The sequence below is a fragment of the Aplysia californica genome, unplaced genomic scaffold (assembly GCF_000002075.1).
Source record: "Aplysia californica isolate F4 #8 unplaced genomic scaffold, AplCal3.0 scaffold01704, whole genome shotgun sequence".
In the NCBI taxonomy this organism is placed as follows: Eukaryota; Metazoa; Mollusca; class Gastropoda; order Aplysiida; family Aplysiidae; genus Aplysia; species Aplysia californica.
Genome location: NW_004798974.1, coordinates 6,994 through 30,853, shown reverse-complemented (window position 1 = coordinate 30,853; position 23,860 = coordinate 6,994). Strand labels below are relative to the sequence as shown.

At 40.0% G+C, this 23,860-nt stretch overlaps 2 protein-coding genes across 3 annotated transcripts in view; both read right to left on the bottom strand.

The window, feature by feature from the left end:
- The window catches only part of LOC106013977 (trinucleotide repeat-containing gene 18 protein-like), a 4,124-nt gene extending 2,038 nt beyond the window's left edge, over positions 1-2,086 (bottom strand). The window contains exon 1 of the mRNA XM_013090943.2: positions 568-2,086. Within this exon, the coding sequence (XP_012946397.1) occupies positions 568-1,484 (917 nt within the window). The 5' untranslated portion in view covers positions 1,485-2,086. The remainder of the gene's footprint in view (positions 1-567) is intronic.
- Positions 2,087-4,125: 2,039 nt separating this feature from the next.
- LOC101852821 (uncharacterized protein C7orf26 homolog) lies at positions 4,126-19,482 on the bottom strand. Of its 2 annotated transcripts, none has more exons than XM_035973688.1 (7): positions 19,343-19,482; positions 12,798-13,005; positions 11,685-11,894; positions 11,028-11,196; positions 9,951-10,481; positions 7,994-8,045; positions 4,126-6,539 (listed from the first exon to the last, which is right to left on the bottom strand). In XM_035973688.1, exons 1-7 carry the CDS (start codon positions 19,453-19,455, stop codon positions 6,467-6,469), a joined length of 1,356 nt encoding a protein of 451 aa, XP_035829581.1. In that variant the 5' UTR covers positions 19,456-19,482; the 3' UTR covers positions 4,126-6,466. The 2 variants fall into 2 exon arrangements, with proteins under 2 accessions (XP_035829581.1, XP_005113251.2); XM_005113194.3 differs by having other exon boundaries at positions 19,353-19,482.
- Positions 19,483-23,860: the final 4,378 nt, after the last annotated feature.

Sequence of the window (23,860 nt, the reverse complement as noted above, 5' to 3'; positions counted from 1 at the left end):
GGGGGGGGGGGGGGGGCAGGCTGCTTCGATTTTGCCTGTGAGGGTCGATCAAGGTCGAAAGGGACATAAAACCTGGAGGACAGATGGATATACTCAATACGAGAATGCAATTTGCGTCTTGTGCGTGCAGTAGCGAAGAACCCGTCCAGCAGGTCAACCCACGACCGCCAGTTGCTGTGCAATATTGTTTTTAGGGCATGTCATTAACACAGTAGATTGCATGTTCAACTTCAGTTAGGGTGACCCTGGTTCGAATCACAAAACATCCATAAGTGCGTAGTGCTATCTTTTTTTTTAAATCTAAAGATCTCCACCCACTTGGCTCAATCCAAAGATAAACGCCAAATCGGTTGTCTAACCTCTTCCATAACATGTTTATGTCGCAGGAGGCATTTCGCCCACATTCTCTCAAACTTTCTTTCAATTATATTTTAAAGGTCAACTGTCAGTCACATTAAATCCCGTAAAAGTCTACTTCCAGCTTCTAAACAACCAACACTAGGTAGAAACAATAGAACTCAAACTAACACCTGGAACCAAAACTTTCACCATGCCAAATGAACAAACCTGGAAGTATATGGATGATGTAATTCTAAACCATGGTTTGGCCTAGGCAGGTCATTTTCGCCAAACGACTTCGAGATTCGATGGATTCCCGTAGTTGCTTGCGCTGTCGGATGTCCCGGTCGAGGGCCCCCGAGGCCGATAGTGTTTAGATAGCCTTTCAGCTCCTCCATATTGGGCTTGCCATTGGCAGGAGCTCGTTTTCCAGTACTTGACGAAGGGGCATTGTTGTGTAGCGCGAACTCTGCCTGCGAGTTGCCCCTTGAAATACTTTTCACCAAAGTGTCCTCTTCCTGAAGCGACGGCAGTCGGTCCGTCGGGAATTTTACTCCTCGTTTTTGTCGCATGGCTTTCTTCTTGAGACCGACCAGCTTCGACTTGTCGTTCGTTGAGAGTACGGACATGTTCGATGAGGAGGACGACGTGTTGCTTTTTAGTGAGGTCGTTGACGTGTTTACACTGCTTCTAGACATGCTGGACCGCCGAGAGGACTGGGAGCTGGCGGGGTCGCTGGGAGTGCTTAAAGACAATGTTGACATCATGGTAGAGGGCGTGTTGCACGAGGCAGTCTCACTGTCACTCGGGATGCTGCCTTTGGACTCGTCTAGTAAATCCTTTTGAGCCTTGTACTTCCGAGTTCTGTGAAGTCCTGACAGTCCCAAGTAAGCTCCCACAGCAAAGCAGAGCAGTGCTAGCACAAACATTGTCCATCCCAGAGCTAGGAAGGTGCGGCTCACGTCGTCCTCCAGACTTCCGAGTATAATGAGCATGACAGACGGGGCCAGCAAAGGGAGGCCGAAGCAGAAGTAGATCACTGGCCGTTTGAGATAGGCAACAGTTCCTACCCAAAACGGCTCTTTCTTACGGTTCAGTAGGATCACCACCGTGCCCTTTCTTTCTAAGTCCAAATTGTTTCCCATCACGTATGAAATTCGTACTACCCTACCTTGACTTAAATGGTAGTAATCCTCTCAATAGAATCAAGATAAAACTTCAACGATTCATCCACCTCTGACCTTTAAGGTCATGCTGCTGCCCAGCTTTGTCTTGTCTGTTCGCCGAAGCCATCTTTCGCCAGTTAAATGTCCGCTTTATCTTCATTCAGACTTAGCTACGTACTTTTTGGATCAAGACACGTGAGCTGTGCCGCTGAAGCCGTCAGAATACGTTAGATACTGCAAACAGTTAAGATCTATTCTTACGTTCTCAGAGACTTTAAGAATTAGTGTTTCTCATCTCAAGATGCAGTTGAAATACAGCTATACTTGTGAAGCAGCGATGGTCCAGCATATATATATATTCAAATCACTCGAGTTTTAACCTGAAATCACTTTACAATGGCACTAAGAATGTTGTTTCGCAGAAATTATCACAAGATTGTTGTTCAGACAGTTTGTAAAAATCAAAGAAAAAATACCTAACTGGCATTGTTATGACGGAGAGTATGACTTGCATAATAGCTCGTTCTGCTCAAAATTATAGCGTTCTTTAAGTCTGAAATGCTTTTCTTAAATAACAACGTCCTCCGTTTGAATCCAGTGAATACTAAATGATTGCTGCAAAGGGAACACAGCTGCCAAAATAGGCACCATTACTTTAACACGAGCGCTCGGAACATATACCCACTTTTTCTTGCAGCATTTTATTATAGTAGGCCTAATAATTGAACGTCTCCAATTCTGGTTCCAGCTATACACTGGTCAGAGATTAGGAGACCATGACTCCGCAAGGATTACACAGAGCCAAAGGTTCTTACAACACCCGTCACGCTACGGCAGTGTGCCCAGTATAGAAGGGCTGGGAGGTCCCAAGGCTATCAAGATTAATTATGTATTTGGCTTTTTCACAAGAGCCGATACTGATCTGTCAGAGCAGGCTTTGTCCTGCGATGCTGTTGAGTGTGACTAAATAACTTTGATGTTTAGGTTATGCCCTTGTTTTGCTGACAGGGGACGTTAGCTGCGGTTCCTCCCGGCTGGAAGAGATCAATACATAATACTACTGTAATAAAAACACCTCTGTGATACTTACTGTCTACATACGACCCAACAAGAAACGTACACGAGTGTGCGTGTACCGAAAGACAATCGGGCAAAGAAAAAGAATGAGGAATTACACAAAAAAGGAGAGTCACTTCGCGTGATTAGATATGCTGATTTGATTTAGGGCTTACGATCTATTGATCGTGAGTGCGTGCGTGAGCGCGCCGCGTGTGTGTTTGTGTGTATGTGTGTGTGTAAGTGTGAGTGTGTGTGTGTGTGTGTGAGTGTGTGAGAGAGAGAGGGAGAGAGAGAGAGAGAGAGAGAGTGAGATAGAGAGAGAGAGAGAGAGAGAGTGAGATAAAGAGAGAGCGTGAGTGAGAGAGAGAGAGAGAGAGAGAGAGAGAGAGAGAGAGAGAGAGAGAGAGAGAGAGAGAGAGAGAGAGAGAGAGAGGGGGGATTAGAGAGAGGGGGGGGGAGAGTTGGATGAGGACACAAGTAAAAATGAGCGGGATTTAGGAATGGATACATTTGGGTACATCTATACTTTTAAAGGTCAAAGGGTTCTGTAGTTAAGCTCTCAACGAATAGTTCACCGCTCCGATGTTTTGCAGAAAACTTGGAGTTGGGAGTGCCACCCCTTCTTAATTCGGGCGAAGCGTTAACTCAGTTTAAAGCTGGGTTGAGACTTAATCTACTACGTGGCAATCTTGAACTTAAATGGGAATGGGAAGAGGGAATCGCCAACTTTTCTTTCCGGACGCTACAACCAGAAGCCCTGCTGTGGGTGTTTGGCGGGAGCTCAGGTGTGGTTTCTCCTTCTTTCCAATCAAACGACTATCGTTCTTATCTCTCCTTTTTTCTTCTTTTTTTTGTGTGTGCGTGGGGGGGGGGGGGTGTGTGTGTGTGTGTGTGTGTGTGTGTGTGTGTGTGTGAGAGAGAGAGAGAGAGGGGGGGGGTTATTACACTCTTATAACACCTTTATTCTGAGGCATTTATGCGACGTAATTGTGTTGCAAGTGCCGAAAAACTAATACTACAAATGTATACGAAAAGAAGGCCCACTTTAATGAAGATAAGCTTGCTTCTTGGAAAGGGCGTTAACCCTCACCCCAGCATATCCGTAGAGACAGAAGTTCTCAAGGTGAGTCGAGACACGAATGATCCCAGCGCACCTTTTCAGCTCAGCTCAGATTTGTCAGTGACGCAAGCTTTCAAGAAATATCGAAACGACCCTTGCTGACCACACACTGAGAAAATCAATGGTCTATGACGTTAGGGATCATGGACCATACAATGAGTCCTTTTGCAATGCTAATCCGGATTTTCTCCGATCGCTAATCGCCGACACTGCCAGGGCTGCGCTATTAGAACCCTGGGCCCAGCCACATAGGCCCACTGGGTGGAAAACGCAAACCCTTTAGCTGATACAGAGCAAATAGGTGCTCTATAATCCTACCCAATTATTAAGCCATTTGTTTATGTGAATGAACCGTCCAGGGGTGAAAATTAACTACATGAATGCACCGGTAAAAGACAATAAAATTGCACCACACTAAAGGAACAAAACAAGGCCAGTCAGATAATTTGACACTCTTTTAATCAGACTCCACATGTAACCATTATACAAATAATTCTTTCGCCTGAGTCAGTCATTTAGGACAGAGAAAAGAAAGAAAAGATAGAGTAAAGAAGAAGAACTTCCCAGTAGTGGTTACTGGTCAAAGAACTTATACTTAAAATATTCTAACATTTTTTTTACTTTGAATAACTCTTACTTAAGTAAATGTTTTCACATTTTACTTTGAATTCATAAGCAAAATCAGAACCAACAAGAACTCCAGTCAGATCTGAGACTAATGAGCACATCCTGAAAAAGACTGGGAACTTTCAGGACAAAACTGGACACAAAAACTAGAGACTTTTAACACTTCTGTTGCTCTAAAGAAAAGAGTGTGCTGAAAAGACAAAACAAAAAAACAAAAACTTCCAGGAGAAATAATACTGCATTCCCATCCATACAAACAACGCTAGGACAAGGACGCGCATAACCACTCACCATCATTCAACATAGCTGCAGTATGAGCACACAATCAGGAATAACTAGTATACAGGTTCCATTCAGAGGCAGTCTCGTGGCCATACACACTTCAAAACATTTGCACAGCACACTCCACTCAAGACAAAAAGCATTTGAGCACCATTTCATTGAACATCATACACTCACTCGATCACTTCTTTGGGAAACAAGAACTGAAAACCAGTTTCAGTTGAACAAAATGTACACTAATAGCCCTGACCTTTATGTGCAACTCTACATAAACTTGATTATTAGCTAAATGGACCTTGTACTTGAAATCTTTATTTGTTCCCTACATGGCAAAATTCCAAATTTCCTACCATTTAATTTATCAGAAAAAAGAACAGTTAAAAATAAAAATCCCTGTCACACCTGGAAAAATAGTAAGACAAACCCATAAAATTTCCTTGATTTCAAAAGTATTGACAATGTCTCTCCCTTAGAGCATATCAAGGAAGTCAAGAGCTGAAGGGAGGGAGGCAGTACTTGGCAATCAACTTCCTCTTTGTCTACAACCCAGGCAAAGCTATATCATGCATACTACTTCATGACTGCCAACTTTCAAAATCCCCCCCCCCCCCCTTCCGACTCTTTATGCATTGTGGGTCAAGATGGTAGGCATTGGACAAGGAACCAAAGCCCTTCTCACACACTTTTCTGAGGACACTTTTCTGTGGTGCATTGAACTCAAACTTTTTCAAGCAGACTAGCCACAATAATATCAGAAATGTTTAGTAAACATCTCTCCAACTGACTTCTGGGCTTAGGTCTCATTATTATTCTCAAATCCTGTTTTGAAAGTTCATAATTTTTCTTCAGCATCGGCAAACCCTTGAGGAGAAATACTCGAAAATAGAATACACATTTCTGACACAAAAACATATTTACAGACTCAGACCCCTCAAAACTTACTAAATGTTTCTTATGCACTGGTTGGCAGCTATGCTGCTTTACAATTATCTTCCAAGATGCAAAAGGCCATAAAAACATGGTCTCTAGTGCAGCAAAATCCAAAACATATCTGTCATTGCACTAAATAAAGTAAAGTATCAAGACAAGCCATGATAAAACCTTCAGGTGATCTCATACAATCTAGTCTGGGTTTAAATTGATATATACAGCGCATGATTGTGTTCAGATAAACAAAAGAATATGTTCAAATCAAGGACAGAAATCTTCACTTTGATCTTTCTCAGCAACATAAACTTATTTTCATAGGAGGTGAATCATAATTAAAAATTTACCTCAAGGATTGATGATTATGTCTCGAATGTATCGTCGGCCAGCTGTTAAAACGTATCGAACTAAAATTTTTTCTCATTTTTTCCTTCTATTGCAGTTTCTCAATCTGATATCAGTTGCAAGTGTTCATGAAATATTCTGTTGAAATTCAAATTCTAAACAATGAAAAAAAAAAAAGATAAAGATACATGACGTAGGTACAACTGTTAAAAGAATGAAACAAGTCATTTCTCTCTCAAATAAAATTATGCTTTCTGGGCTTAGTACATTTTAACAGCTTGCTGACAATATACAAGTATTATCTACAACTATGTAAAATTCCATGGATTCGTCTTAGAAAATTGCAACTTATTTGTTGTTTACTTGACCAACATCTTTCTCACCAAAAAATAAAATAACTAATTTCTGAGAGACAAAACATTGCTAATAATTTTCCTTTTCATAATGAAATAAAATGTAACATTATCAAACAAGACAAGCCTTGCCATTGGTCATTTTTGTAAGTGTACAGAATACTAATGTTTCACATTCCATAAAGAGCATTCTTTTAAGTGACAAACTTCCAACCATATTATCTATCAAAAACAGGGCAAACTAACTGCTAACTTGTGATCATCTTTGGGTAGGACTTTCCTCCTAGTTTCCTCTGAGTGCTCAAGACCATTGAAAGAAGTCTGTGGACAGAGACCAAATGTGTGAGGAACAACACTAGTTTTCTGGCATATCTTTATACAAATCTAATGTTATTATGATTTTGGGCTTTTGCCTCATATTAGTTTAAAAATTGTTTTACACATGACTTTTTCTGGTACTAAGGCTTTAATAACTGTATTTGTACAGCCTTTCACTATTGTGATGTGTTGTCAATGATAATGTCCAATGTGTGTCCTTTCTTGTACATAACAATGATGACATGTTCTGTGCACTGTGTCATTGTCACAAAGCTTGTCATTTATATTACCATTATGAATGGAGTTCATAGTGTACAAAGTCTTTGTTTACTAAACAAATGGAATTTAAAGTCCATAATTTGCCTTGCTGCTTATCTGTTTTTGTCATCACTGTTACATACAAGAAATACAGTGGTTGCCAAACTAATAGACCCATATCTCCAAAACCCTACATCTCCTTGCTCTGATACTCTAGGAATATGAGCTCTAAATGTCAATCTGTGACTGACAGAAAAGGGAGTCAAATTGGTAAGAACATTTTTTTTGTACCACTGAGTCTCAAGGAAGTCTCACGTTTTGGCAATTGCTCATATACATAAAATTATAATAAACACAAATTATGAAAAATACATTTAACCCCTTCGTTGTCGTATGACGTACCTGGTATGTTACGAAAATGTGTAATTTTTAGCGCTGAGCCGTATCATGTATGTCACGGGAGTTGGTAAAGTTTGCCGCTCCTGGTTGCCTATATGACGTAACATGTACGTCGTGCTAATAACCTGGCTGTAATTCTTCTGAACGGAATTTTAGCCTCAAGCGCTGCATAGATTCGTATTTAGGAATAAAAGGCGGGTGCATCGGTACCAAATTTGCTAGTATTACTTTACTGCGAGGCTTGCAAGCGATCGATAAACACAGACCTAGACTTGCTGGCGGCCACGTGCTCTCGTAAAATGTAAACATCGAAATGACTTTAAAAAGTAAAACAAATCCATTTTTTGACTCAGATTTGCAGGATATTCGAAATTATGAGTAAAATGGGAGGGAACAGGGAATAAGAAAAAGGAGAAAAGTAATAATCGAAGACCCAGTGTCCGAAATATGTCATGAGTGTGCTAGATCTAGATCTAGACTGCGCGGCCATTAACACTGAGACATTAGGCTGCTGTCTTGGGAATGAAACGAGCTCAGCCAAAAATCAGTGCCGACGGTAGGAATGCATACCCCCTAGCAACAAAAGGGTTGAATGAAATTTTTAATTATGTATTCAGTTTATTCAGAACTCAATACTTTAGTTGCCATTGGATCAAACATTTTTTATGGTGACTGGCACTAATTGTTCTTATGTAGAAAAGTGCCCGCCAATGAAAATTGTAGCAAACCCCTGATCTATACAATCAATGGTGTCATCAGCACAATTATTATTATTCTTAAAGAATTTTATACAAACTTACCTGTTGTGGGGTAGTTTGTGTTTGGAAAGGGACTCCATCTCTTTTATTTTACCTGAAACAATAATCATATACGTAGTCATAAACACCTAATTTTCCTCCATATGAATTTATTGCATTATAAACTGTCCATAAAAGTTTTCACTGAGGATAAAATTCATGCAAAGGGAGAAATTAGAAAAAAAATAAAGGCTTATTAAACAACAGTCAATGAAAGAAGTATGCATCAGAAAGTAGTTGGTGGAGGGGACTGAGTTTTAAAAAGGCTTTTCAAAAAGCAAGATTTTAAGACGGAAATAAAACCACATGAAAGCAAAGTTTGTTTCATTGTGTTACATAAGGTAGAGCCTGTCCTAAATACAATGACAGGACTGCCTTACTTTCGCATTAAAATGCACACCAGAGACACAAATAAAATGTTATCATACCACTCGATTTCATGTGCCATAACCAGTTTTACAGAAACAAAAATAACAATCTTCTACAATAAGAACAATAATGGCAAAAGTCAGCAACAGACAGAACAATGAAAATCCTGAGGTAAAAATAATAGAATTAACTCATTCACTACGTATGATTTTCGGCTGGTGGAAGAATTTTTTTTGGGAAGGCGAAATGAGATGATGACTAGTGCGCAGTTCAAAGGTCTTTGGGGCCACAAATTCAAATAAATATTAACATATTATGTACCAAAATTTTCAGTATGATTTGTAGAATACATCTGTAAAGTTTATTTGTGAATTTTTCAACTTTGGTTCCTGTAAGAGGCGATTATGCTACACAATTTTGCTTATATGCAGATAAAATTTGAAAATAAAAAATCAATCATCTTCGGTTGAACGCAAAAAATATGTTTGCACCTTGTCAAATGATACATCAAAATAACCATAAATGAATATAGAACTGGAAAATATTGAAAAATTTGCAGTTATTTACATACATTCCATAAAATTTGCACTTTTGGATCATGACATCCGATTTTGAAAAAAAAAAAAAAAATTATAATCTTGAAAAATGGACAAGATGTATTCACAAACAGAAAAAACCCCCACAAGTATTGCATTTGGAATAAACCTACACATGTCTTGAGTGGTACTTTTTGTGTAATTTCACAAAAAATTGTGATTTTTGGGAGAAAAAAAAAAATTTGACAATTTAGATCTAGCACTGAAAAATATCGATTTCTCAATAACAGAGCAATGGCATTTGAGCCCAATTGTATCAATTTAGTTAGTTAGTTATAGTAGAGGGTTTCAATATTCTAAAAAAGAGTCCTACATTTCTTTAGTGTGCAAAATAATGATATATTTTGTAGTGTAAAAGTAGTAAGACTGGGGTCTGGGCTATAATTTGAGAATCGCGATAAAACAAAGTCGCATAAACTTCGAAATTGTGTTTCAAAACTGAATCAAAACTTCCGATTTTCGGTGGAAACGCTTGACCCGGAAGTCAACATTATATCATGACCTTTATTTTTACATGGATATGTGGATTCGAATAGAATCTACGCTGAAATGGAAGATCGGTTCTCAAGCCGCCAGGAGCGGCTTAGCGTAATGACGGCACTTTAGCCGCGCCGCCCCCCCCCCCACGACTCGACGTAGCGAATGAATTAACATGATAATCCTAATCACCGATAGACTCAAACAACGGTAATATGAATCAGCGGTCATATAAAATAGACCCCTAAAATCTTCCAGTCTGAACCCCCACCCCCAAGCCATCCAGAATGTCCAACAGATATGACATATCGTCAAGCATCATGCAGGTTTGAGCCAACCAGAAATAAATCTAAATTCCTTTGCAAGCAATGCGGAAAAACCTAATCGTTACACACAGATGTGGCAAAATGTGGCTATTATTTTGCTGATTCGCTGTAAACTGTACAAAAGCAAGCGTTTCTAGGTAAGCTTTGGAAACTGCATTATCAAGCCAAGATAGGCAAACAAAGCAAACTTACTCATGTCTGAAATGTAAGTGCTGGTGCTGGAGGCCACCTGCAGGATCTGTGCCAGCCTCTCTAGAGCTAAGCTACATGCCTGCTCTTCCAATGCGCTGGGCTGCGGGGAACACACCACCTGGAGCGTGTGTGCGATGTGTGCCAGGTCGCTGGTGCTGATGAGTCCGGGGGAGAGCTGGACGCAAGCTGTGAAGGCGATAGACTGGAGGAGGGCAAGGTGCAGTTTGTCCAGACACTGGAGCAATGCTTCCAAATGGGGCGCACTTATTGTCGATGATGATAATGACGAAGAGGAAGAAGATGAAGAGGACGATGAGGCTGATAAAGAGTCTGTGGAGGAGGCAGTGGCTGTCTTGAGCTGACAGCACACAAGAGGACCCCTGACGCACCAGCCAGTCAGCCCAGGCACGGGAGTGGTGTACGCACTGTGTATGGCTGCCTGGCGTAACGATTCACAGCACAGTGTGTTGTCTTTGTGGACCCAGTCACTCACATATTGGAGAAGGGAAAGAGGAGGCAAGCTGTCAGCCCCTGCAATGGTGAGAGAGAAACAATCACAGGGCAGAAAAACAGATGAACAGAAAAAAAGGAAACAGGAGTTTATATCTATTTCAAAGGAAAATAGACCTATGGAGGTGTAGTACATTATTCACCGCATAAAATATCAAAGAATATAAACAAAATTGTAATCAACACAAACAGACTGACAACATTCCTAGTGTGGCACAACCAAACAATATTTCGATCTGAATATAATGAGCCCTACTCAAGGACACATCACATTGATACGCCATTACTAGTTGTACTGAAATCAGTTGAATTTTAGTTACAAATTAAGGCAGAATCACAATTTCCTCAAATAAATTCTATGAAGTAAATGAATCATTAACACTATCAAGGTACATTACTTGTGTACCAAAAGCTGTCATGGTGTTCACCTCACTTTTCTTTACGACTATATCTCTTCAAAAACAATGCCAGCTCTTATGAAAAATATATTTAGGAAATATGCACAATTTTCTGAAGTCTGATTTTCTTTTTAACTATTTCAGGGACTGTCTTCAAAGAAGCACATACCAGCAAACGAGTAGAGCGAGGTTGCTGACGTGATGAAGTTACAGGCAAACAGGGCACAGATTGAGGGGAGAGAAGAAAATACACTGGACGGATCTGGGTACAACTGGCAGTAGTCACTAACAAGCCTCTGGGTTAACCCTTTCACATCAGGACTCAGACTGTCTCGTTCCTGTTTTTAAAAAAAATAAAGAGAATTCTTTACAAATGCCACATTAACTTTTGGTTCAGTTCCTGCAAAGTAGATTTGTAATCATCAACAAAATCCCCCTTTCAAAATGTTACAGAAGTTAAGAATCAAACATTGCAACTTTTTAATTGTATCATAACTTTCTAGAAACAGTTCTACAAGCTCATGAGGGAAGAACATGAGATAAAAATAGGGTCAAAAGCCAACAAAATGCATTCGAAATTTGTTCTAGATGGCAACCCATTGCCAAGGAGAAAAGTAGTTGTCTTCAGATGACGTTTTAGGCAGTGTTATTATATATATCCTGTTCTTGAATTTAATCGTTTTACATCACTCTTCAAAGCCCACTCATAAAAGAAAGATACATTAAACTACAAAGAAAATATGCCAATTTCTCTTACTTCTTCCCTCTTTCTCACTTGACTTTCCCCCCAATACATAAATACATACATTTAGCAAACAATTCTTACTTGCATCCAGATAGCTGCGCAGAACAAAACAGGGGCACAGCGCACTGACAAGGCCAGAGACACTAGCTTTGTCAGCAGTAGATTAACTCCTGACTCTCCCCGCGCCCCAAACATCAGGTTAAAGATACGGTACTTGCTCTTTTCTGGCGCCTCTGAGAAGCAGGAACATAGCATGTCCAGAAGGTGAAGCTCTTGGACAGAGGTCAGTTTCTGATGATAAAATTGGAAAAAAAAAAAAAGATCATCAAGAATACAATAAGGAAAGATGCTGAAAGGTTGACTCATTTCGAAAGAATGCAGAAGCAGAAAGAAGACCAAAGTTTTGATTCACAAGAGTTTCTTTCAAAAATCATTCTGAAACTATGAACAAAATGATTGAACAAAGAGGGAAAAACTTGTGTATTTTCATTTCATGAATATGAGAGTAGGTCTTTCTTACTTTCTAACTATCTAAAAAGACAGCTTTCTTTAATAAAAATTGTTTTATACTGATGTTGTAATAGTTTCAGTGAAAATACACACAAAAAGCTTGTTGCTAGTAAGGTGTGTGCGTTTCTACTGTCAACACTTATTTTTTTTAAAACCAAGAAGCTCATTAGCAAGAACAGTATTCTCATGTTTCAGTGTTAGCAGACTCCGGGTCTAGATGTAGCTTTCTTGTATTAGATCCTAGGTGTTTGATAATTTCACTTTCCTCATTCCCTATTTTCCCCATAATTTCGAAATAATGTGCAAATTTAAGTAAAAAAGAGGATTTTTTTTTTCCTTTTTAAAAGTTGTTTGGTGTTTGCGTTTTGCGAGAGCATGCAGTCGCCCACAAAATCAATTAAGAATATGTTAATCAATCATTTGCAAGCTAGCAGTTAAGTTAATTACTAGCAAATTCAGTATTAATATGCACATTAAAAACACATTGATTGAGGATAAATCTCCGTACAGAAGAACTAACGCCAGGTGATCAGTGTGACTTACATGAAACAACATATAGGCAAACAGGAATGGCAAATTTGGCCAATTTCTGTGACATCTATGGTATGGCATTGTGCCATAAAACCATGCGTACACGTTATAAGGCAACAAAGGGGTCAAAATCAATTCAATGCTCTTACAAACCTTCTGTGGGCCTCTAAGAGACTTGAAGAGCACAAACTCTTGACATATTTCCACAATGATCTGCTCTGTGTTGGCATTTACGCCAGTGAGGGTTGGGCAGTCTTGAGAGATGAACGAGGTCAGAAAAGTTAGAGCCTCTCGAGTGCAGTCCGGGAAACTGAGGCGAAATAAACGGTTTAAAATGTTGCCCGCCATGGAAGCTGAGACCCTGTAATGAGAGAGGGATGAAAAAGTAAAAATGAGTGATATTAGTGTATAACAAACCACTACTTGACTACTCGTAAAGACAGAAACACACTCTAGCAGAAGTTATTCTCTATCAAAGGTAAAATAATAAATCAAAGTATAGAGATTGATTTTAATCACTTGTACATCCATCGTGAAACTATACATTAAGTATTGTCAGGTAACCAGATTACAATTGATTTTTGTGGGACTGGGTTTAAATAGAGATGATTACTCAATTTTCTGTTTCAGAGGGATTGGGTTTGGAAAGACATGTGTGTAGAGAATTTCATCTAGAACATGATGGATATGCCTTTAAGGCAACAATCAACGCTGGATATGGGTCAGTGATCAACTTGCCCAATGGAATTTTTAAAAAGTCTTTACTTCCAGCGGGTTCTTCTGCTCCAATTTCATTGCCGAACAACAGGCTATCACCAACACAGGAAACTACATCAACTACTTGTTTGACACTAACCCACTTGCTACCACAGACATCGTTATCTTTACAGACAGCCTTTCAACACTAAAGACACTTGAGAGTGGGACTGATGTGAACAAAGATATATTGCACTTGATTTGGAGTCAACATAATTTGATAAGTAGGCACCACATCAGAGTAGTCCTACAATGGATTCCACACTGGGATACCGGGAAATGAAAGAGCTGATGCTGTGGCAAAGAAAGGAGCTAGCCTCCCTCAGCCTGAAATTCCTACGAATTACACCACCTGTTGCCAAATGAACAAATCAAACCTCAAGGAAGAGTGGATGAATGATTGGGCCACAGGTACGACAGGAAGGAGGATGTATAAATAAACCTCAGGTCAAAGATCCAATCAATGAAATGAGGAGGGGAGATCAATCCATAATCTTCCAACTTAGAACACAACATGTACCCCTCAACCAACATCTCAACCGAATTGGAGTAAAGCAGTCTGCTGCCTGCCCACTATGTGACTACCCCTCAGAGACAGTGGAACATGATCTTTTCTTCTGTAGAAAACTAACTGATTTAAGGGGATGTTTTCTTTCCAAGCTACCCCACACATCTAATTGCCTCTACTCCTCAAGACAACAATTAGAACAGACATGCAGGTATTACCGAATGGCATCATGCAGAAGAGTTAACGCTCAGATGCTACTGGATTGCTAACAACAACAACATCTAGAACATAACTGTATATTGGTTGCAAATACTTGATGACCCATTGATCTTGATACAATTAATAAATTATCAAGATCATAAAAAAGCAGGCCCACTGCCTCAATCCTGCCAGTAACTTTAAGGGCCAACCCCATCTTCACACTTAGTCAGTTTTTTTAACCATGTGTGGGAATAACAGTGATAATTTCCAAATATAAAAGCTGTCTCAACCTGGGTTTGTCATGTTATGAAACATGTTTACACAGCAGAAACCGTCAAATCGTGAGGTCCTACGATGGTACCAACTCAGTATAGTATACCATCTCATTGGTTTGTAATTTGTAACAAATAGCACAGTTTGGCACGACACAAAATTCAAAGCATGATCATGATACAGCTGGGCCTTTCCTGTCTAACAAGGGTCTTGCACTACCTTATGGCCTAAATCCAGAAATTTTAACTGAAAGACTGCCTTCCTTTTATAAAATGTTTGAACTTAGAAGACATTATAAAATGAAAATGAATTGAATGATGACTGGTCATTGTCGAAAATACAACAGATGATTAAAAAAAAGCAAGTGGCTACTCTCCGACGTCGCGTCGGTCAACAAGTCGATGGCTATTCTCCAGTGTCACATATAGTTGCATATGTCACTTCTCCACAGCTTTCCATCTCCCCTGTTGGCACATCATGGCCATTATTGTTGCAACTGAGTTCAGTGCCAGATGCGCCTTCTTGCATTTCTGGTTGCCACTGAGGGTTGTTGGCGCTTCTGGTGTTGTCGCCTCTAGTTTTAGTAAGGTTTTACAGCACTCACAACTGCAAGGCCATGTGAGAACCAAGGGGTAGATGTCAACAGAAAAGTCTAAACGGGGAATCAGGCTTAGTCGGCTTACTAGCTTCAACCGAACAAAGTCTGCTTCGACTATCAATGCACCCCAAAAATAGCAGCTCACAAGAGAGTGACAAATAAAAAAAGTAGAGGAAAAATGATGATGGTAAGGAAGAGGAAAGAAAACACAGCACTTCCCCTAACACAAAAATTCCTCCTTCTTCCGTCACTGGAGCTTTCATTGACTAGTGGTTGCGTGTTCACCTATGGACCTATGGTGAATCACATTCTGAAGAAATGTTGACCTTGATGAGGGTTTGTGCAAGGTCATAGGTCTATTACTTTCTCTCTACCGTATCAAAGGACCAGAGCGGTGAGCGCCACTCCGGAGAATAACCACTAGCATAAAAAAGAAATCAAGCAATCTCTAGTTTCGGTCTCAAAATTAATGAAACATCAACAGTAACTTTATATATGGTTTAGGGATAGGGGTAAGGGTTGGGGTTGGATTGCAGACATGCGACTAAATGTAGAACGACGCAAACCAATTTTAAAGGTGGCCATATTGTGTGACGTCAGACCGGGATACCCCTTCGATCACGTAGCTACATCTAAATGTAGCCAATCGTATGGCACCAAAGATTGTGTAGAGAAACTTTGATGGCAAGATGCTTTGGTGCGATATTTTTCCAGGAATACTGGTAATGAAATATGACATGATGCGGTGCTCTGATGATGCTGCTGCTTTTATCTCTTCTGCGCATTTTTATCGTGCCCGCGGCAGGTGGGGGGTAATCTTCCGGCATCTTTACTGCAATTTTTGCGCACTTTATTTTCTTTGCGTTTACCGTGTTTCAATTTCAAGCATCACGATTCACTAGCGGAATTACGAAATGTTATTAAATTAACATACCAGAAACCGTCCTGAGAAACGGTACAACTTAAGAATGTGGTTCCCGTCAATTTAGATTTGGCATCATCCACACAGAGTACTGGATATCGAGACCTGACTTAAATATTTAGAGCACCGATCTTTTATCTGTAGATATGATCTACATTACAAAATGAGCAGTAAAATTTCACTTCTTGTGTTTAACAAGGCAAGTGCCCCCCTGACCTAACAAAAACATGGTAGGGGGGGGGGGGGGGGGGTTTCAAGGGGGCAACCATAATTTGATGTCTGGCAATAATTAGGTTTGATAGACTATCTCTCCATATCGGCACACGCATCAAAAAGTAATTGTTCAGAACCAGAAGTAATCGTCTGTGGGGTCAAAACTAGTATCCCCAAATGAGATCCACATTCTTTAAAAGTAGCAACCAATCAGTGTAGAGCATGGCTGACGGTTTGAAGTACCCGCAAGAGTGAAATTTTACCTAACGAAACACATCGATACGGACAAAAGGTCAGGCCACTGACCCAACATGTCATTCCATGCAGCGTCTCCAAAGATTCTCACGATCTTTGGTATCTCCATGGACATGCGATTAAACGTAGAATGGCGCAAACTATTTTTAGGTATGGCAGCCATCTTGTTCGACGTCAGACCGGGATACCCCTCCGATCACGTGACTACATCTAAATATACTGAACCGCATGGCACCAAAGATGAAAGTGTCTCTTAATCTACCTTTCGCTGTAGGAAGCACAGATGGCCGAATGGACAGCATGTCTGCGTTTGAAGTCATACAATTCCTTTTTGAGCATGGGGATCGAATCCCGGTCCCGGAAGTTGTTGTGTTTTTTTCTCTCTTCTCCTCCTCCCGACTGACCTCCAGTTTGTCCCATAAATTATAATTTGTTGCTTTGTAGTTTTTTATATGGTGGTAGAATCTAGTGATGAAGCATGCAATGGAGGGGGGGGGGGGATCCTCCGGCGTCTTTGCATTTACCGTGTTTCAATTTCAAGCATCAGCGTTCTTACTGTTCTGAGCATCAACGACCTAAGCGATCTTCCATCATGTCCAAGTACTGGGAATTCCGAATGTCATTAACATACACCGAAAACACGTCATTCCATGCAGTACCTCTACGGCCTTCTTAAAATAGTCTGTGGGTATCCCAGGAAGTGATTGCATCACACAGGGCTCCTTATTACGCACCAATTTGTGTATATTACGCATTAAACCTGCAGATTACCCCCTTTAAGTTTTGGTGGTGCGTGAGCTTTACCCTTTATAATTTCATTTCGGGGGTTTGCATGTTATAATACGCTTTAAAACGTAGCTGGTGTGCGTCTGGCAAGCGTCATTTTCCCCCTTCTCTATCCCAAACCCAAGTCAATGATTAATTTTATGCAATACACCCACACACATGCACGACAGTCACCTTCTGTGTCAGAAAAAGTCGACCTACTCTACTTATCAGCTGCTGCTCGCAGTTTCCGGCAATACTGGCCAGCTTCAGCACAGAAGCTCCGCCCACTTTCTGGTCTCTCATTATATTAAAAATATTTGCCGGTGTCGTGCCTTGAGTTTACCCCTGCCATGAGATTTCCCCCATCCTTCTTTAACACACTAGTAAACATGAATTGTTTGCCATCAAAAGTGTGGAAAGACTGGAATGTGAACCCTGGGATAGCTCTATAGAATAATGAATCGGCTTATTTTCCAAACCTGCCTCTCATCCCTGCCCTAAATTTCAAGCATCCTGATTTACCTGAGTCCACGTGTATTCCAATATTTTTTATTTGTTGCGCCGGATTTTTCTACTCTGCCTTCTTTTCTGTTGCGAAAGCACTCGTTAAACTTTTTGTCAGCAGAAACTCGGAGCACTATTTTCCGAATGTCTATGTGGAATTTAGTTTTGACTTGAGCACCAAAAGTTGTGTTGGATCTTTGCTCACACGTGTTATAATTTCAACTATAGTATTGATTTGGTATTCTGACTTAGACATTCTTTTCTCAAGATCTACTTTCGCCAAAACATGCTTTGTCCGAGTTCTGGTTAGTCGGGCCTGTCATCAAGACCTTTCAGAAAACTGTTTCAATCATGCGTTCCCACCACGTGACAGGACTTCGGCATGTGAGTTCTGCATGTGTCGGGGATCGTCCGTTGACGGGGTCAATTTAAGTTCATGCGCACCGGTTTAAAAGCATCTTTCGGGACTTATCCAGGGGGGGAGCGTGTAAAATACTTGGACTAGGAGAGCTTGACATGTTACTTCAGTACTTATTTTTATAGAAATAATAAGACACATACGCCCACGCGCGGGCACACACACACACACACAAACACACACGTGCGCACGCAGAGAGATATACATGGATATAATTTAATGGACACCCCAGGAAATTTTTTAAGTCAGCTTGGCAGTGACCTCTAAGTGATTTGGCATTAATCCCGATTTTTTTCACCTAGTCCCAATTTTTTTCCCCCCCACTGAGATCCTGACTTTTAGATTTCATAGAGTGGCAGGCCTATTTTTCTTTGTGTATTAGTCGGATTTGACCCCTTTTGGTTTGTCAACTGTTGACCGCTCTCACCACCCTCTCACTCTCTCTTTCCCAAGGTAGGGGCAAATGAAAAAGTTCTCGTACTAGATCTAGATTTTACATGATGATGTATTCATCTTCTTCTTTTCGTTCTTCTATTTCTCCATCTTCTTCTTGTTCTCCTCCTCCTCTTCCTCCTCCTCGTCCCCCTGCTTCATCTTCTTCTCCTCCTCCTCCTCGTCCCCCTGCTTCATCTTCTTCTCCTCCCTCCCTCCTCCTCCTTTTTTCTTGTTCTTCTTAGACTCTTCTTCTTCTTCAATCTCTTCCTCCTCCTCCTCCTTTTTCTTCTTCTCCATCTGCTCCTCCTCCTCATTCTTCTTCTTCTTCATTTCTTCTCCTCCCCATCTACACCTCGGATCTCCCTCCTTCTCCTCCTCAATTCTCCTTCTCCTTCTTTCATGAGCAACACAACCCACTGTGAAAAGACGGTCAAACGCGCGAGACTGAAACCGGGAATTCCCAGAGTACCCACAGATTCAGCCAATCGTAGCCCAGTTTACCCCCTGGGTGTAGTCGCATGGGATAGTAGGGACTGCAGAAAGTGAGTAAATTTAGGCTAGTTAATTTGGTTGGCTAATGGCTAATCGCCTTAAATCGGACTGTAAGTAACTTAGTAGAATCTAGAATCTAGTCTAGATCTAGATCTAGATATATATCTATATTTTATATTATATTCTAGATACTAGATCTAGATACTAGATATAGATCTAGATTAGATCTAGATGTAGATATACTGATATAGTAGTAAGTGTAATCGTTGGGGCCAAAACCGGATTATCCCTAGTGCCATTGTAGCAGGGAAAACATTTTTCCAAGAAGTAACAGAGTAAAGCTAAGGGGACAAACCATAGCGTACCACAGGTCACAAGAACAGCAACACTTGGAGAGTCCTTGCACAAAAATAATAGAAAAAGAAACCGGTTGAAGTACACGGCCGTGCATGAGCTACAAAACAACATCCATTTTGTTGAATAAGGGGAAGCGACTCCAATCTCAATGTTCAGCAAATTCTTATTTCGCAATTTAGATCTACGTTACGTTTTCAATGCAATATAATAATATTATTATGCTTTCAATTCGTAATTACTAATTAAAACGAATGAACAGGTACAACACAGTGGGGAATCCTCAGGACAGAGGGAAGGCTTCTTTTTCTGATATTATTATAGGGTATTATTGGACATCTCAAAACAGGTTGTTTTAAAAAAATAATCTCAGGCCAATGATTCAATCCTTTTGATTAATTAAGAAGATTTAAAGGTCTATATGGCATCTATATTACTTAATATTGCACTATCGCGACAAAATATTGTAATTGTGTTTACTGCATATACAAAATTCTCCATTCATTGGATATGCAACGTCTCCATTCTATCAATATTGATACTCCTCAATACACCCTCAAAGACAATTTTACGTTTCTTTGATTTCGCACAATTTAGCCTAGCCTAATTTTTTTTCTTGTCCATTCCCCCACTGGTGGATAGAATCCATTGGTCATTTTATATACGTACGTCACTAGCTCTCTCTGGTGTAGGGAATTACATCTTTTCTCTGTTCTTCCTATATAGGCCTAGTGGCGTCCAAAAGAAACTTGAAAATGTTATCGCTCTTCCTCTCGTGTCTATTGTCTCATGTCTCATGCAGTACACCTTAGACACACAACTTACCGGTACCAATAATTTATCAGAGAACAATGCAAGTTTTCGTGTAGGCCTAATTATTATTACATTTTGCTTTCATGACAATCATGTACCATTTTCAAGCAGGGGAAACAATTTAGTTACTACATTTATCCTCACAAATTACATCTTAGTTGTGTCCCTTTGTTAAGGTTTTCAAAGCAAATCGAAGTGACCAATACAATTAGAATTTAAGTTTTATTTGCCGGAGCAGGAGATAACAATATATTAAGTAGAGTCCCCTTAATCCGAACTCAGTTAATCCGAAATCAACGGTCAACTGAAAGAAAAAAAGGTACCCGATTTTATTTTCTTCTGTTCGTGCAAGAGCTCTAAACAGAAAACCGAAGAATATTCGACGGTCCGACAGAAGTCGGTTTAAGTGGATTTCGCGATATGGTAATGTTTTGTTTTCTCTTTTATCCTATGAATAATCTCTGTTAATGACGTATAAACCCAACACTGAGTCAACACTTTGAGATAAGCATGCGTTCATTTTTTATTGCTCTGCAGTTTCTGTATCTTTTCTTTTACCGTAGGCCTACTTGATAAGTGGAGGGTTGACTTAGCCCTGATACGACGTTTAAATTGCTACTTTTCCCTTAATCTGTTTCTGACTTGAATCGATCGGCCTTTGTTGTATCAACTCGATGCAAAGTAGGCCTATAGGTCACCAACTCCCCATATAAAGAAGGCTGAGATACATGTATTTTCTGCTTTTGTTGACAAAACATGGATTGTTGGCTCCTACCTCCTAAACATAAGGGGATAGAAATAATAGCCTTGGAAACTGTGTGATGGAGTGTTTGCTTTATTGGCTGAGTGATTGTAATACTGAAATGATTTCAAATGCTATTGAAATATAAGAAAGTTCTGAGTTGTTTGTAGACTGGTTGCCTCGGATATGAGATAAATATTGTTCTTGTTTGCGAAAAGAAAAAAAATATGTGAGGTGAATTATTGTTTTTCATAGCCACTAAACCCAATCACACCATACACATACGTTTTCCAGAGTTCCTAAATCAGAAGGCCTTTTGAGTAACTAGTCACGGCCTTAAAATTGTAAACTTCTATCTGACTTTTACTTGGACAGTTTTGAATTACTATAAGACCATGAAGTCTGAAATTGAATGTTCTATCTGCTCTGTCAAAATCGAAAGATTATTCAGAGCTGCTATCAAGATATTCAAAGAATTGCATTCAAAATATAAGTTTTCTTTGTAAGCGTAGTGCAAAGGCACCGTGCTTGATGGCATGTAGTTGCAGGGTTTGGGCATGTCTTGCCAGTCGTCACATAAAACGAGAAAAGAGCGTGTACTGAATGTCTCCTTGTGAGGAATAGCGCAGCGTTCGTACGTCGACTACTTTTGCGTTCCCGGCTTTTCTTTCTGGTCGAATGGTCGAGCATTCTTTTTATGATCAATAGTTTCTGAAGAAAGTATGGACTAAGTGTTTGACTTCGGATTAATGAGGGATTTGACACGCCAGTCTGAAGACATTGACATAGTCAAAAGGTACGAGTATAAGAGTGTTTTTGAGGGATCGCTCAATGACGCTATGAGCACTATCGAACTCCATTTAAGTGTGCGCCTTTGTGAGATATTTCTTTTCAATTGTGATGTTGAACTCACGAGCTAGAGCTGAGAGAACATTAGCGAGTGTGGCGTTTTTATTTTGGTAAAAGTATTCACCACTGTACAGCATTATTCTGCCATATGTTTTGGCAAGGGATCGTATGTGTAGTCTACACTGCAAGATGAAAATTCGTCGGAAGTTAGTCCGCCTTCACCCTCATGCCAGACATAACATTTCACGTTCCAGGCTGCCATATTGTAGATAGTAAAGTTAGGCACGGCAAGCTTTGTTCCATAGTACTTAGCGGAGGTCTTGAGCATGGGACACAAAAAGACTCATTAAAAACCCAGGCAGATACACCCACTCTGTCTGATTTTTTCCCTTTGTTTAGGTCTCCAGGGCTATTTTTCATCATTTTATTTCTCTTGCCTCGCTGCCTCTTTGCTTTCTTTGTGAACTACCCATGCACCCTCTGTTACGTTGCCTGTTTAGTACAGTTGAACTCATTCTTGAATAGATCGAGCACCACAGTAGGTCTTCTATTTTCTACACATTTTGTTACATAAAGTCTGTTTACGTCTGTCAAAACTTTAAAACGTTGATTCCAAATACAACTTTGAAGAACTCTGCAATAATGACTGTAAACTTTTGGGAAGCAATAGAAATTGTTTATTCAAGAATATTTTGGACTCTGCTGCTCTGTCAGTGTGTGAAGTTGACCTTAATGATTAATTGTTGTTGTTTTTTGTTGGTCAATTAGGTTTGACACCTGGCAAACCTAAATTAACTACTTCACTGTTAATCTCAGGCTGTTCTTTCTGCTTATAAACCCAAGACTATAAAGAAATTATGGTTGATGAGAATGAACCGTGTGATAATGTAACGATGAGAAGCATCTTTCCCTTTCATGGGCCGTGATGTAAAAGCGCATCAGAAATTCACCCTCTCCCACTCACCACAGGGGTCCCACTCAAAATCTTAACAATTCAATAAATTATTACCACTTTGACTACATCAGCAGACCCAAATGTGAACATATTTTCGGCACATCTAAGAGACAACAGCATAATTAATATCTCCTAGACACATACTTTTGTCACTGGACTGCGTGCCCATGCAGGTGGTCATAAAGGTCTGTGCTGCCTAGCAGAGCGTAGCTTGTGATCTTGGAGCACATGTAATTTGACGTCCTTCGGGCGTGGCGTTTTGCTTAATTTTCTTGTTTTTTTCAACATTCAGAATCTGAAATTCGACAATATATTTCTTGAGCACATGCAACCGATACCACAAATTAACTAACACAATAAAACATATTTTCAAAATATTTGGCTTGTTACATTGTATCATCTGGCCGACAAATTTTTGACGTTCATCCTGAAAGACAATGATATCCCTGATGCTAACGTAGATATCCTAATTAAAGCTTGCGATCATTTGTAATTTTCGTTTTTGTGCCAGAAACATGAAACCTCACTGTAGAGTTACGGTAAGCAGATAGTACTTACACGTATTATTATGTACCGTAGCAACAATACAAATCGAGTTACTCTCCAGGAGGGCATTTCAGACAAGGACTCCCCCACGAACGGATACGCGAGTCACATTGTACTTAAACTGTCGTACGCACGCACCTCATAACTTGTTGTGTCGAGTAAGTCGTTACACTTTCTAAACTCAAAGCGCTGATCTGCGTGGTGGGTAACAATGAGATCCTAACAGGCCCGAAACAGTTTGTTTGCTTGTTTGAATAAGAGAAGCACATAGAAGCAATAAAGGCCATTTTGTGCAGGGATAATGTACGACAGACAGACAGAAAGAAACAACAAAGGGCAAGTTAAGTAATAGGATCTGCCAGAGGCACCCTCTAACCAAGACTGTGAGTCCCAGTATAATATTGTAACATTAATTATAGAGCTGTAAGAACAGAGCTGTAAACTAAACTGAAACGATTCGACAGACCAGTAATTAATGTAATTTGTTAAGATGTGTTCTTCAGCTTCAGATTCGTGTGCATGCATAATAACATGCTGGTATTCTTATGCCCCCCCCCCCCTTAAATGATTTAGGTCTGTACAGAAACAAAACAGTTCGCCATTGACAACTTAAG